Source organism: Mastomys coucha, unplaced genomic scaffold (assembly GCF_008632895.1).
Source record: "Mastomys coucha isolate ucsf_1 unplaced genomic scaffold, UCSF_Mcou_1 pScaffold12, whole genome shotgun sequence".
NCBI classification, from domain to species: Eukaryota; Metazoa; Chordata; class Mammalia; order Rodentia; family Muridae; genus Mastomys; species Mastomys coucha.
In genome coordinates this window covers 20,636,616-20,651,839 of record NW_022196894.1, presented here as the reverse complement: position 1 = coordinate 20,651,839, position 15,224 = coordinate 20,636,616, and the positions used below count along the sequence as shown (strand labels likewise).

Here is a 15,224-nt window from a genome sequence, read left to right as displayed (position 1 = left end):
AATCATATTACATTGATGATGAAAACCACACTTAGAATCAAATAAATCCTATCACTGACTGCATCAAGACCTGCCCAGTTTCTAACTGCTTGGGGGAAGGAAAAGCATCACATGATTTGGGACACCCACAGGGGAATTTGCACTCAACAAGTGCTGATGACCTGTTAACGCATATAGATTGTACAGTCAGTCAAGAACACTCACCTCAGAGTCAGAGGACTGCAGTGAACAGCTGGCCTGGGACTGGGTGCACGGTGCCTCTTTAATCAAATATTCCACGTAGTAAGAAGGGCCACCCACCCACTGTCATGAAATAGGAGTTAAGACATTAAAATCTTACCCCAGGGGAAACTCAGGATTGACAACAGTCCTTATATAGAACTGATTCTGAGGTACTGTCAACACCCAAGTTCAATGCTCCTAAAGCCCCCACAGGCGCAAGACCACGTCAATAATTCTGCTAGTTAGAAAATATGAATCAGGGCTGGAGAGATGGGTCAGTGGCTAAGAGCACTGGCTGTTCTTCCAGAGGACCTGGGTTCAATTCCCGGCACCTACCACTGTGCATAACACCAGTTCAAGGGGATCTCATACCCTCACATAGACAAAATACAAATGCACATAAAATGAAATTAAAAGAAAAAAAACATAAAATCAGTGCCTTTCCCTGTTAAAGATGTGAAGGGCACCTTAAGTAGTTTTCTTGGTTTGCTTTTTTTTTTTAAAAGATATTTATTTATCTATTATTTATTTATTTATTTTATATGATGAGTACACTGTAGCTGTCTTCAGATGCACCAGAAGAGGACATCGTATCCCATTACAGATGGTTGTGAGCCACCATGTGGTTGAACTCAGGACCTCTGGAAGAGCAGGTAGTGCTCTTAACTGCTGAGCCATCTCTCCAGCCCCGCTTATTTATTTATTTATTTTTATAAAGATTTGCTTTTAGTTTTATTTACATACAAGAGCTACCCACACAATTGAAATATAAATGAATCTCCTATTCCACAACTCATAAAGCTCAACGCCTACCCCAGGCCTTAGTGAAGCAAAAGGTGTTTTGCTTAAGGATCCATAATCAGTCAGAAAAATACTGCACCTATTTCACCCCAAGCTCACATGAGACTAGGAATGATCTCCTTGCCTTAAGAAAGTCAAGTCACCTGCTACTTCTACAAGTTCCAAGGAATAGCCAAAGCTGTAACAATGACTGAATGTACAGCGGATCTCCTAGAAATGGGGATGCAGGGAAAGATCTCTGGTCCTAGGCAGACAGAATGCCTAGACAGCCTCCCCCCAGCCTAAGACCCTGCAGTTACGTCTGGGCATCTTAGGTTTACCTGGGTCCTGGCCTTGGTGACTTTGAAGAGTACATATTGTTTTGAGGGGCTCTTACTGTTGAACTTCGCAAGCGATTCCGTGGCAGCTTCGAGAACACTGGGGCTTGACACGTCAATGGGGCTTGGGCAGTCCGGGCACATCCTATGAGTCTCTCTTTTAGAAACTTATTGATGAGAATAGTTTATAAATATTATTCATTTTCAGTCCTAATAATAGTCATAATCATACAGAGCCAAAGACTGAGCTAAAATAATAATATCCAGTACTGGCAAGGACTCAGTGAGAAAGACATTTTTCTTAGAAAGCATTTAGTTGTTGGCAATATGACAGCAGAAGTGGTGCTTGATTTTTATTCCCTTTCTTTCCTACCTACCTTCCTTCCTTCCTTCACGAGACAAGGCCTCGTGTATCCAGGCTGGCCTATGTAAGCACAAGGACATTTAACTCCTGATCTTCTTATCAGGGACCAGGCTTCCAGGCATGTGTCATCATGCTTGGCTTCTATGGTGCTAGCATTCAAGTGGGCCTTCATGCATGCTTGGCACTCTACCACCTGAGCTAATGTCTAGTCTCTAAGCACTATTCCTTTTGTAATTAAAAAGAAATCAAAATGAGATAGCTTTGTCCTCTGATGGACTTATTTACTATAAGAATTTTGTTGTAGACGGTATGCACTCTCTGATAAGTGGTTATTAGCCCAGAAGTTTAGAATACAGGAAGAACAACCCACAAACCACAAGGAACCCAAGAAGAAGGAAGACCAAAAGGTGGACAGTGCATTCCTTCTTAAAAAGGGGAACCAAATACCCAAGGAAGGAGTTGCAGAGATTAACTATGGAGCAGAGACGGAAGGAAGGGCAAGCCAGCCTAAATATAGCTATCTCCTGAGAGGCTCTGACAGTACCTGAATAATACAGATATAGAGGCTCACAACCATCCATTGAACTGAGTACAGGGTCCCCAGTGAAGGAGTTAGAGAAAGGACCAATGGAGCTGAGGGGTTTGCAGCACCTTAGGATGAACAACAATATGAACTAACTAGTACCTTCAGAGCTCCCAGGGTCTCAACCACCAACCAAGGACCGTACATGGAGGGGTCTGATTGTTCTGGCAGCATGTGTATAGTAGAGGATTGCAATTTGATCATCAATAGGAGGAGAGGAGCTTAGCCCTGTGAAGGTTCTGTGCCCCAGTGTAGGGGAATGTCAGGGCCAATAAGTGGGAGATGGTGGAGTGGTAGGCATGGGGAGGGGGGAAGCAACAGGGGTTTGTTTTTGTTGTTTTTGTTTGTTTCTTTGTTTTTTGGAGGGGAAACTGGGAATGGAGAAATTTACATGTAAATAAAGAAAATATCTAATAATAAAGAAAAAAAAGTTATACCAGTTTACAAAGAAAAAAAAAACAAAAAAACCAAACAATTAGGTGTGGAAGGAACACATATCAAAATGACAAGGACAATACATAAAAAAATAAAAAAAATAAAAAAAAATTTTTGTTTAGAACACATGGGGCATACCCAACCAGTAGTCTGTGGACAACACAGTGTCAAAGACTGCAAAGAATGTGGCCTAGCATGGAATTACAAATATTCTTAAAACATGAGTTTTTTTTTTTTTTTGGAACATGATTACACAGTTCTCAAGTGTGAACTTGACAGATGACAGCATTGTATTTCTGTGTCAAAACAGTGGACACATCAGTCCCCTCCCTAGCTCCAGGTCCTTTCTCACTACTGTTCCCATAGACAAGGGCCTTTGAAAGGCTGGCACTTCATTATTGCAGTGAGTTACTCCTGTGCCTTGGTGCTCAGCACCAAGAATAAACCTAGCACAGACTGACTAACCAGTAGATGACACCATGACAGGAGGAGCTGGAGAGGGCAAATGTGTGATTATCAAGCCAGGGAATTTGCCCTGGGGTGTTTTCAGGGAAAATCCATTGTCTCCCCTAATGAATGGTTGGGGGTGGAGGAAGATGGGGGAAAGCTGTGCCCAGAGCCTGCCACTGTGCCTCCCCATCACCAACTCCTGACACCTGTGGGATCATTGCCACCATTTTCAGAAGTCCCCAGATTGATTTCAGGCTGGCCCTGTCTTCACAGTGAGGAAGCACAGCTGTTAGGTAAGCACTTCCCATTTTCCCGGGCAATGGGCCCACCTTTCCAAGACCCTCTCTTGCAAAAAGCAGGCTCCGGAAGGAGGAGTGCACACGCTTATTTCAGTGGTCCATTCATCCCAGCCTTATTCTTCCCTGTTATTCAGCAATGGTAATGACTTCCAAAACTAGATATAAATTAGGAAGTCTTTAACTGGGGGAGAGGGACATGTATCTCATATGGTAGAAGATATAAGACTATAAATCAAGGTTGTGCATGTTTTGTTCTACATTTTATGAGTGTTCTAGCCAAAGTGAAAAAAAAAATTACATCGGGAAAGTACCACTTCTTTCTTGAGTAAAGAGCATCTTGAAAACATCATGGGGATTTTTTTTTTTTTAATGGTTATGAGTTTTGCAACATAGGCCATCAAGGGCATATGGCAGAGGGAGAGGTTTGAACAAGAGCAGACATGGGAAAGTGCAGTGTGTGTTCTAACAACACGGCAGCCAGCTGGAAGGATGTCAGGACAGAAAGGATCCAGGGACCAGCTGTTGCCATTGTGCCACTCACAGAAGAATGAGCACTTAGGATCTGGAGCAGGACAGAGCTCTCAGAGTGGTTTAGGAAGGCTGTCCCCTGGGAGGAGGAGTATGTAGTGAATGTCAGTAGAGAGGCAGTGATGGAATATTATGCAGTGCTGTGATGAATACAGAGGAAGAGAGGAGAAATTGCTTGTCAACTTGTCAAAGGCCCTAGTTAAATTCTCTTTTCTGTTTTTTTGATGTCAAGAGGTACAAAACCCTCTTGACATTTACCTGGGCGAAGTGTACAGTTGTAAGCAGCTAAATAGAGAACTCTTCTTGGCTTGTTAATGTGAAACATTGCTTTGCACTGGCCATAAACCTAGGGAAAAAAAAAAACAAAGAATAAATACACTCGATGGGATGACACGCTGCCGAGAACCATGGGGTTAAACACCACCCCTTCCCCCAAGTAGAATTTTATTTTAATGTAATGAGAAACTTAAAATCCACTTCTGTGTTTGGAGTGGGAAGAACTCCTGTTTAGCATCAGACTCTCTCACCTTTTCCTGGTCACAGCTACCTTCTCAGGCTCCTCCCACTCAGCTGTGGATCGCCAAGTTCTAACCACAGAAATGCACCACAATCTGCTTTCCATTTCCATGCTCCACGGTCATGTCAGCATGGCATGTCCTTGTTTTATCCTGATGCCAGTGAACATGGGCACTCAGGACTCACAGGTAGGAGGTGGCAAGGTCAGAGACAAGTACAGGGAGACGTGGGGCTCCAAATCAAGCCCAGAACAAAATCCCCTGGTCAGGAACTTCAAGTTTGAAATTACATGTGAAATAAACTCCTACCCTGTGTGCCCCCGAATAAGCATACATCTCTCTGTGAGTGGCCCGTATCACTAAACCAACTATAACAAGAAGGCACACAGACTATTTGTTTTGTTTGTTTGTTTTGTTTTTTAAAAAACAGGTGCAAATTGGCATGTTTGGTCAAATAATTCCAAAAGGTGATCTTGATCAAAAAGTTTACTTGAAACCACTGAAGATCTCACCTTGTCTTCCATGATATCACCACACATCTTCCAGGCATCAGTGAGTGGAAGAGATCCCAGAATCCCTGAGAGTCAGGTGGAAACTGACTGCACTGGTTTCAAGTCTTGCCAGTGGCCATTTTGAAAGGCCGAGCTAGCTCAAGGCCAGAGAGATGGCTTAGTGGCTAAGACCCTTGCTGTTCTTCTAGAGAACCCGAGTTGGAGCTCAGTACCCCCACTGGAACTCCAGTTTTGGGAGTTGGAGACTGGGATGGGGGGTGGGAGGGTGGGTCTTAACGCCACCCTCTGATCTCTGTGGGCACTACATGAACATGGTGCACACACATACATGCACAGAAGGCAACCACACATATAGAAAAATAAAATGATTTTTTTTTAATAAGGAGAAAGGATGAATTCTGAGGCCATTTGGTTTTATGCCCAGGAAGTCCCTGATAGTATCCACACTGGAAGCCATCCTCTTTCCTATCTGAAAGCCTCATATGGATATTCATTCAAACGAAAACAAGCTATCCTCCATTATTTCTGCTGTCTACCTAACTTCCTCAAACATGAGAAGTTCATTCTCTCTCCCTACCCTGAGACTATAAACATTGGCTCAGCTGCCAAAGAATCTTTGGGTGGAAAATAATTTGGGGGGAACTTTTCAAATCTAGTCTGCAAGGCTCCGGTCATAGGAACCCTCCCTACCCTGACTAAACTTGGCTCTGCCTCCAGTATTAGAATTGGCACACTGGTCTGTTGCCTGGGAGATAATGAAGATGAAACTGAACAGATGGTAGACACTGAGCAGGGCCCTGGGAACAAGCACTCACCGACTCATAGAAAATCCTCGGATTGCAGTCCTTCTGTGCCTTCTTGCTGAGCACGTGGCAGTCCGTCTCTAAGACATCCAACGTGAGGTAGAACAGAGATCCCATGTCCTCCTATGATAGGGTTAGAGAAATACCACATCCCACATGAAACAATTCCAGGACAACTGGACCAATAGCATTTTCCTGGGAGAATGTAAGCTCATGTGTGTGATACATGCTCTTCTACACTCCTGACACCTGGATGTGGGACAGAGGAGGATCACTCTTGTCACCATTCCTATGGACAGCAAGGGTGTCATACCACACCTGCTGATGATGGCAGAGTATTGTGTTTCCAGGCCGGAAAGTACCTGTTGACAAGTAGCCCTAAGTTGCCACCCCCTGGCAACCTGCAGCCTGCCCAAATGCTGCCCCAAAGCCTGTCACTTGCCTGGTAGTGCTCTCGAACATCATGCACTCTGTTAAGGCTCAACATATAGCCATCCTTTTGGTCTCTGTTGATGTTCTGCAGGGCAAAACCTGCAACTGCCAGCACTTGAGAGTCGTTACAGCCCAGGGGATGCAGAGGTGAGAAGGGGCCTGGTGGCAGGGGTGGGGCTGGGGGAGAGCGGGCCACGCAGCATGCAGCCAGGGTGCAGAGCGCCAGAAGTCGGAGCAGACCCATTCTGTGGGGAACAAGATCCAGGATGTGTTGGTAGAGAGCTGCCAGGATGGGCCCTGCCATAGGACCTCAAGGTTGACCTGAGCAACTTTATAATGGCAATCAGAATAGCTGAATGTGACTTAAAGCACTATGTCCTGAGGTCACCTTTATTTGAACACGGCATTTTCTGAGTCAATATTTTGGATAGGATTTGTCAGTGTTCTAACCTTGTATCCGGAGCATGCCGTTCATGTAAATAAATCGAAGTTTCCTAACTCTTTCCCAGCAATTATAGCAAATGTTTGATCAAGACATGGGAGTCTGGGTTTCTGTCCTGTCCAGATGAGAATCCTAATGCAACCTGAATGCAAGCATGCCTCAAAAAGGTCCCTTTCTAGTTCCTGTATCAGACAGGAAACGCTTCATCTCAAAATTATATTTAAGGTGGGGAAGCGAATGAGAACCCAAAAGTTCTCCTAACACACTGTAGGTCTATTCTTCTTTTTGTGCACCTAAAGGTAAATTCATCAAGAGACCAAAACCTGATACCGTCAAGAGAATGATAATGATGGCCATCAAGACTGATCATGGTTCTTGCCTCTCTTTCTGAGCTTCAATTTAGAGCCCAGGACGATTCTGCTTATTAGGGATATAGGAAAAGCAATTTAATTTGTTTGACAGGGCCTTAAACATGTTCAGTAGCTGCAGATGGCCTTGAACTCAAAATCCTCTTGCATCTACTGGGACTACAGGTGCATATCATCATATCTGGCTACAAAATAAAGTATCTTTCAAAACTCCTTTCCCTCTAGGACTGGGCCCCATATGTGCTGGGAAAGTGCTTTCATAGAGCTACATCACACTGATTTTTATTTTGAGACAAGGACTCATTAAAGTTTCCTGGTCTGGCTTGGAACTTGCAACCCTGCTTCAGCCGCTCAAATTCCTGGGATTACGAGTATCTACCACCACAAATGGCGCGCGTGTGCGCGCGCACACACACACACATTGTGTATAGGATGTCAAGAATCAAACCTCATTTACACCAGACAAACATTCTACTTCTGAGCTACATCCACAGGCCAGTTTATTTTAAAAAGTGTTTCTACTTCAAACACACACACACACACACACACACACTCAGAGAGAGAGAGAGAGAGAGAGAGAGAGAGAGAGAGAGAGAGAGAGAGAGAGAGATTAACAATGAAAGCAAAGGCCCGAGTCAGGAAGGGAGCCTACAGAGTAGTCCCCACACCTTACTCCGGACCTCCATCTCCACCCCTGCCCAGGCCTTCTGTGTTCAATAGATGGAGGTTCTGCTGTATCCGCAGGTACCCATCTGGTAGGCCCTCAATACACAGAGTATCCTAAAGACTCCAAAGCTTTGGGGTCAAGGCTATTTCAAACACAGTTCCCTACAGCTACTAGAGAACATAAGAGCTTTCCTGAGTAGTGCTTACTGTTGATCCACAAATGTGTTTTAGGGATGTCTATGTTCATAAATAAGAATGCCAGCCTGTGAGACTTTTTCACAGGAACCTGGTGAGAGGGACCAAGTATTCTGGATGGAAAGAAATGTCCCTCTGGTCTACATGAAAATCTGACATGCAATAAGCTATGGCTGATGTGAGTGAACCAAGCAAAAGGCGGCAGTTAGCATTGCTAAAGTTCCTAAATTTACTTACAACATTGATTATATATTAAACTTCAATATGCTGACTTATGTTTTCAGCTAACATTGCTGTTACTAAGAAAAAATTAATTTTATGATAAGCTTTCTAAATAACTTAAATTTACTATGATAATTTTAATTGTGTTATAGTGGAGCAGAGCACAGATCCCTTTCCCCTACCCCATTTGATAGCTTCTCATAGACAACTAGGTAATAGCATTCGCTCACTAACTTGGTGGTAGTATAGACACTCACTGAAAACTATAAAGAAGACTTAGCAAGTCCAACCAGGGGAGAATATGGGGGTTCAGAAAGGGTAAAAATCCTGAATGAATCAATGCAAGAAACAGGACAGGAGCCTTCCCTTTTAGAAGATTTTCATCAAAGCTTGCTGTCAAGCCCGATGACCTGAGTATAACTCCTGAGACCTTCACAGTGAAAGGGAAGAACTGACTTCTGAAGGTTGTCCTCTGACCTCCACATCTGCACTCCGACCCACGCATCCCACCCACCTCACCTCCACACAAAACTAAATAAATAAACAAATAAATGTAAAAATATTTTTGTCACCACACAGATGATTAGAACACTGTGTGAACTACTCTTTCAGCTACCAACCAACCAAGGTGGAGGAGCCACTTACCTGCTGTAAGCCACACTGCCAAATCTCTCAAGTGCACTAATCATGACCCTGCACCAGAAACTATTGGTGCAGAAGGCTAGACGTTGTTAGATGTTGCGTAATACAGCTACCTGTAACTCAAAGGTTCTTATTGAGCAACCCGTGCAGTGCCAGGAATCCAGGTAGGCTGTCCGGAATCAAGAGCTTAGCAAGACTGATGTGCTTTGAACACGTTCCCAAAGTTCAGATGTTAGAAAACAAACACTTATGAAACCGGTGGAGAGGTGGTGCCTTTAAAAAGGAGATTAAGCCCCAAGGGCTCTGTTCTCAGGAGGGCAGCATGGCCATGTCAGGTGAGTAAATTTGTTAGGCAGAGTTCTTCCTCCCATCTCCTGCCTCCTGCTCAAGTGTGACATAGCAAAAAGGCTATCCCCAGTGGACCTCCCGGGCTCAGGAAGGGTGAGAAGGATTCTGTGACAGTGGCACAGGATGGACCACGTTAATAAGAAGCCACACCCACTTTTTATTTTTAAGTAAACAAGTTGTTAGTAAAGATTGATTTATGAGACCCAAATCTGAAGATTACAGTTCTATAGAAGTGGTCTCTTGATTGTGTTTTCAAATGGGAATAATTCAAGAAAAATGAGTATTGAAGCCAGAAATGGTTACTTTAAGAAAAGCAACAGCAATTGGGAGATCATTAGATTGGGGAGGCTCTGGAATTTAAATCTCTACCAAATAAATAAATAAATAAATAAATAAATAAATAAATAATATCTAGACAGGAGCTTTCCACTCTAATCAATAAAATTCATTTAGCTTCCCTTGTTTCTAAAGCTACATTGTACAAGTTTACCCTCCCACAATCCTGGACTCATAAATTGATGAATGCTTTAAAAATTTTTTAAATTTAAATGTGCTTAAGTTTTCCTTTATCAATTGAAAAAAAATCAGATATTCGAACTCTGAGGTTCAACAGAGATTCGTTTTTTAGCCAGCAGTCAACACACCTTCGTGGGGGTCTTGATTGGAGTGTCCGATGCCTGAGGAAATGTACTCAGTACACCTAGGTAGAAGCCATTGGTGCAACTTTAGTGAAAGGCAGATGCAAACGGGGTAAAAGGATGCTAAACCACATGGTAAACTGGACTTTGACCTTGATCCTGCTTTGGCCCTTGTCCGCGTGAGCTAGGCTAGTGGTGTAGCACATAAGCCCGTTTTCCTCATCTGTAGAGCTTCCAACCATGCGATTGCTAAGGGCCCTTTTAGCCCTGATGGGAGGGCACCCTGTCTCTGCATCATTCTATCTCCAGCAGCTGCTGCTCCTAGAACCTGGCTCTGTGGAACTTTAATCATATTTCAGCAACATATGAAAAAAGTTTAGACTGTTTAACGCACACAGATAGATCCACCATACTCCTGGGGGAACATGATCGATCCTCTTGCATCACAAGTGGGATTTCCCGTAAAAGTCCTTGTTGTGGAGAGGCCAATAGTACGGACGCTGGGTTCACATAGGCATGGGTTTAATTCCAGTTCGGTACTCACCAATGCGAACACAGGAAGCGTTTTCCACACACACTTGGGCTGTGTGAGGATCAGTGAACTGTACTTGGTTATGGATTTGACCTCTGTACTTCCCCCCAAAGAGTCTAAACAGAAAGAAGGGGTCAGGAAAGATATCCACACATGTCACATACTCACAGTCCCGTAGATCTAAGAAAGGAAGCAGCACGGAAGATGGGGCCCAGCCCTGCAGCTCTGATAACCAGGCTTTCCAGAGGACCCAGAGTCGCTTGGGCCAAGAGGCCAACTCACAGGAGCAACTGATGTATAAACAAGGAGCTTGTTTGTTAATTGACAAACTGGAGGGATCCTCTCCAGGTGTTCCCAATGGACCTGCAAAGGATGATGGCAGCTTCTCCCTCTGATTGCCCTTTTATATCTTACAAACATAGGCTGCGCCATCATTCAGAACTCCAGGAATAATATGCTGCTCAGCTGGGTTTCGGGGCTTGCATACACCCTAAATATGAATTAGAGGAAGGTCCTAGAGAGAATAAGCTCTAATTAGGTTCCGTGTCTTTCCAAGGAGCCACCCAGCACTTTGTTTCTGCCTGGGCTTTTCCCAATGCTTTGCCAGAACTTTGGGTCCCACCCCTAGGGTGTGGCTTCCGTGCACAGGGCCTTCTCCACCCAGAGCTGCTGATTCCCATGGCTCTCACTCAGTAGGTGGCTTTATTGCTGAATCTCACTATAATCATTACTGTACACACAGTGACCCAGAAAGGCTCTCTGGCTGCCAGCAGCAGGCCGGGCACGGGTACATCCAGGGCATTCACGTGGAATGGCGAGGAGTGCGGATGTCCCAAAGGTCTAGTCATCCCGTTTGATAGCTGTGTTACCACAAAGCAGGTATCTTTTCTAATCCCGTATGACAATAGCTGTGAAATCATCAGATGCCGATCTGGCCAGCTGGGTTCTCACGCAAGGGCCCCGGCTCAGGCATACTTGTGGCAGAAGCTCAGTTCGCTTGCCTGCTGGCGGAAATGAAGGAACATGGTAAGGTTTGCAGTCAAGTGGTACCTGGGGGCAGAGGGGTAATGACTAGAAGGGCCAGGAAATCCTACTGGGGGCGGGTACACCTAGCAGTGACCCAGAGAATGTTCAAAGCACAACTAAGAAACCAATGTCAACTCCTTAAAAATCATCAGGATTTTCTGAGTATTCCTTTTTGTATCGTTTTGAGGTTTAGAACACTGCTACTGTTGGCCGTGTTCAGAACTGCAAAATTAATTAAAGTTGAGTGTTGGGGTGGGGGGACAACATTAAATGGGTACAAAAAAGAAATGAGCTTGTGTTTCAGATGAAACCTGGACACAGCAGAAGAAATAAAACCACAATGCATCCTTCGGATGCAGTTCTTCTTGAATGCAGTTCTTTGACCACACAACAGCCTAAAAGACAAATGGTAAGTATGGAATATTTTGCTTTTCCATGGTGGAATGGGTATAGCAATTCTAAAAGGCTATTTGCATGTATTATGATGTTGAGGAAACTTGTGCTGGGAAGAAGGTTCTCACTGCGGAGGAATGCGTGAGAAAGAATGAGGAAACTCCAGGGTTTGGGGTTGGTACTAGAGGTAGCAAGAGAATTCAGAATTTGACTCAGGCCCATTGGAGATGATTATTCTTTCCTCCTAAGCCTTTAATCCTAAGCCATCTGAGAAGGCCTACAAGCACAGAGACTATAGTCCAACAAGCTCACCCAGAGCTGAACCTGGTTTTTCAATTCTAGTCTTTTTTTAATTCTTGTTTTTAAGATAGGGTCTTTCTACATAGGCTTGGGTGTCCTGGAACTTACTATGTAGACTAGGGTGACCTTGAACTCATGGATATCTGCCTGTCTCAGTCTCCCGAATGCTGGTATCAAAGGCACATGTGTGTCACCAAAGCCAGTTCAATCCCAGTCTTTATTAGAAACCAGGCTCTTTGACATGGTTGATTCTGAGAAAATGGAGAGTATAAGCTGGCCTTGTGCAGAAAGTAAGGAGGTACTCAGGGTAAGTTTCTATAAAAGAACACACTTGAAGGGAAGCCACTGTCAACTCTTGGACAACATGAGCATAAAAATAAATAATGTTGGTAATATACTATAGTAAACTGAAAAAGGAGTGGCTCATAAATCCTTTAGTATATAGTCAATGGCATTTTAAAGACATCATTTTGTAGCCACTATTGTAATAAATAATCCAGGCAGGAATCACCAACATCTGTTAAACACAGAAAGCAAAATCTGATGCAGAACAGATTGCCTACAGAGTCTCTTAACTATCTCCTCACATAGAACTCCTTTTGGTTTTTGTGAAGAAGTGTGTGTGTGTGTGTGTGTGTGTGTGTGTGCACTTGTGAGTGTAGTGCTCTTGGAGGCCAGAAGAGGGCATCAGATCTCCTAGAACTGGAGTTGCAAGCATTTGAGAGTGAACTGTCCAGTGCAGGTGCTCGGAACGGAACTCTGGTTCTCTGCATTACTTGCCCTTAACTGCTGAGCCACACAGATTATTTCTTAATTTTGATGGGGGAAAATGTAATTGTGAAACAGCAAAACCAAGAGGACACCACATTAATCAAATGATCAATATTAAAGCATTGATATTGGGAGAAATTGATTGTATAGGCTTTCCGATATAACGTATCAACAAGGGCAAGGCATCTTTCTTTTTCTCTTTTGGTGGTACTCTGGGGGAGGTGATTGGTTTGAAGGATGTTCTACAAAACAAAGGTATATTAATGTGCATCCACACATATATTTGCTTACATATATGTACATAAATAAGGGTAAGTGTATCAGTTACCTCTATGTTGTCATGTTAAAGCTCTGTAACTAAAAGTGACTTAATAAGAAAGAACTTATTTTGTTTCAGGGGGATAAGAAATCCTTCATGGCAGGGAGACAGGAAGCTGTGCACTCATAGCTGCAAACATGAAACAGAGAGGGAGGGAGAGAGAGAGAGAGAGAGAGAGAGAGAGAGAGAGAGAGAGAGAGAGAGAACGAGAAGTCGGAAGTGACTGTATAACCTCAGAGTTCGTTCTCAATGACTGGCTTCCTCTTGCAAGATCACTCTCTTCAAACAGTGCCACAAACTGGGGACCAAGTGTTCAGACATTTAAGCCTCTGTGTGTGTGTGTGTGTGTGTGTGTGTGTGTGTGTGCGTGTGCATGCATGTACCAGTGCAAGCACGTGCTTGAGCTATGCTATGAGAGCATATATGAGAGACAGGAGTAAGTGTGGTTGAGAAAACATAAGGTGGGAGGTCACAACCCAGGGCAGCTTGGCAGAGTAGAGGAAAAGCAGGAGACTCCTGCTGTGGACTTAGACAGAATGGGTGAGCTCTCTGCATTCCCTGTCAAGTTCTGGGGCATCTGACCTCCTTTTTTGGCCCCCATGAGCACTGCACACACAGTACACAGACATATATGCAAGCAAAACATCAATACATACTAAAAAAAAAAAAAAAAGAAAAAAAGAAAAAAAAACCTTAAAATAGAAAGGAATTCCCCTTTGGGAAGGCATTGGTTGCCCAACTCCTGAGCCAGGCTAAAGGCCTTGTGGCTGAGTTGAGCAGGCCCACGTGACTGTCATGGGAAGACAGTGTGCCAGCTTTAGCCTCTTTGTCAGAGAAAATACCAATTTACCCTAATAAATTTCCTGGGAAACATGACAATATACTCACATGGATATTTAAGGACGTGTATAGGCTGGAGAGAAAGGGAAGGAGGGAGAGAGGGAAAATGAGACGAATCATTGAGAGTCCATGAAGAAAGCTACTCAAAAGTCTAACTATTTCTTTCTGAGAACCAGTTTCCTCCTCTTGGAGATAAGAACCTCTCCCTCCCTCTGATGGTTGGTGACATGAGACCTTTTGGACATTAAAAAATGTATGCTTCCATCCCTCTGATTTCATACCTGTAATATGATCCACATTTGACCAGGATCATGAGGTTATAGGTTGACAGACCCTCAGAGAGTCAGTAGGCCAAGGCTTACTTTTTTTTGTTTTTGTTTTTTTTGTTTGTTTTTTCAAGACAGAGTTTCTCTGTGTAGCCTTGGCTGTCGTAGAACTCACTCTGTAGACTAGGCTGGCCTTGAACTCAGAAATCCTCCTACCTCTACCTCCCAAGTGTTGGGATTAAAGGCATGTGCCACCACCACCGGCAAAAGCATACTTTCTTGAAATGATGTAGCCAAAGTCTTGAGAAATCCGACATTGGTCTAAGAGCACATATCCAGCCAAGAATCCCCAACCCAGTGTGCTTCACAGCCTGTACATGGTGTTTATTGTTCTTGGTCATCACGGGTCTTGTTGGTCAATCCTCAGGCAAACACCTTTTTAACTAAAAGGGCAAACTCCCCATGGCTTTGATCTGGTTTCCTGGATTCAAGGATCACTGGCCTCTAGTGTATGTCAGAGGACAATGATCTCGGGGACTGGCTTGCTTTCATCCCTATCATGCTGGCCTGCATGGGAGGGTCCTAGTAGGAGGAGGGTACCTGGAGGGATGCTCTGTTGGGAAGAGCAGCCAGAGGGCTTACAGATGGTTGACCTGTTACATGGAATTTGATATTCTCTCTTTGACTTGAGGAGCAGGAATTTTTTTTCTCTTACCTGTTTTTCTCATCAGTGAAAATGTAGAAGCTAGTGAGATGGCCCAGTGGGTAAAGGAGCTTGCCGCTGAGTCTGATTGGGTTTAGCCTCCAGAATCTGCCACAGAAGGAGAGAATTATGCCACATATTGTCCTAGGACCGTTACACCCTGCCTTACACACAGCTCCTCCCACCCCTGTGCACATGGAACAAATAAGTAAAAATGTAATTTAAGAAAAAAATCAAGTTAAAAATATATGTACAATTCATATTTATACCAGACCATGCAGACAATTCGTGC

General features: G+C 43.9%; 1 protein-coding gene across 5 annotated transcripts in view; it reads right to left on the bottom strand.

The window, feature by feature from the left end:
• The window catches only part of Fetub (fetuin B), a 14,960-nt gene extending 4,269 nt beyond the window's left edge, over window positions 1–10,691 (bottom strand). The window contains exons 1-6 of one of the 5 annotated variants that reach the window (XM_031364651.1): window positions 10,483–10,691; window positions 6,272–6,506; window positions 5,842–5,952; window positions 4,258–4,345; window positions 1,344–1,507; window positions 205–303 (exon numbers count right to left, since the gene is read on the bottom strand). In XM_031364651.1, coding sequence (XP_031220511.1) covers window positions 205–303; window positions 1,344–1,507; window positions 4,258–4,345; window positions 5,842–5,952; window positions 6,272–6,505 — 696 coding nt within the window. In that variant the 5' untranslated portion in view covers window position 6,506; window positions 10,483–10,691. Of the gene's footprint in view, window positions 1–204; window positions 304–1,343; window positions 1,508–4,257; window positions 4,346–5,841; window positions 5,953–6,267; window positions 6,507–8,799; window positions 9,088–10,482 lie in introns of those variants that run through there. The other 4 variants (XM_031364650.1, XM_031364654.1, XM_031364652.1 and 1 more) reach the window with 4 other exon arrangements.
• Window positions 10,692–15,224: the final 4,533 nt, after the last annotated feature.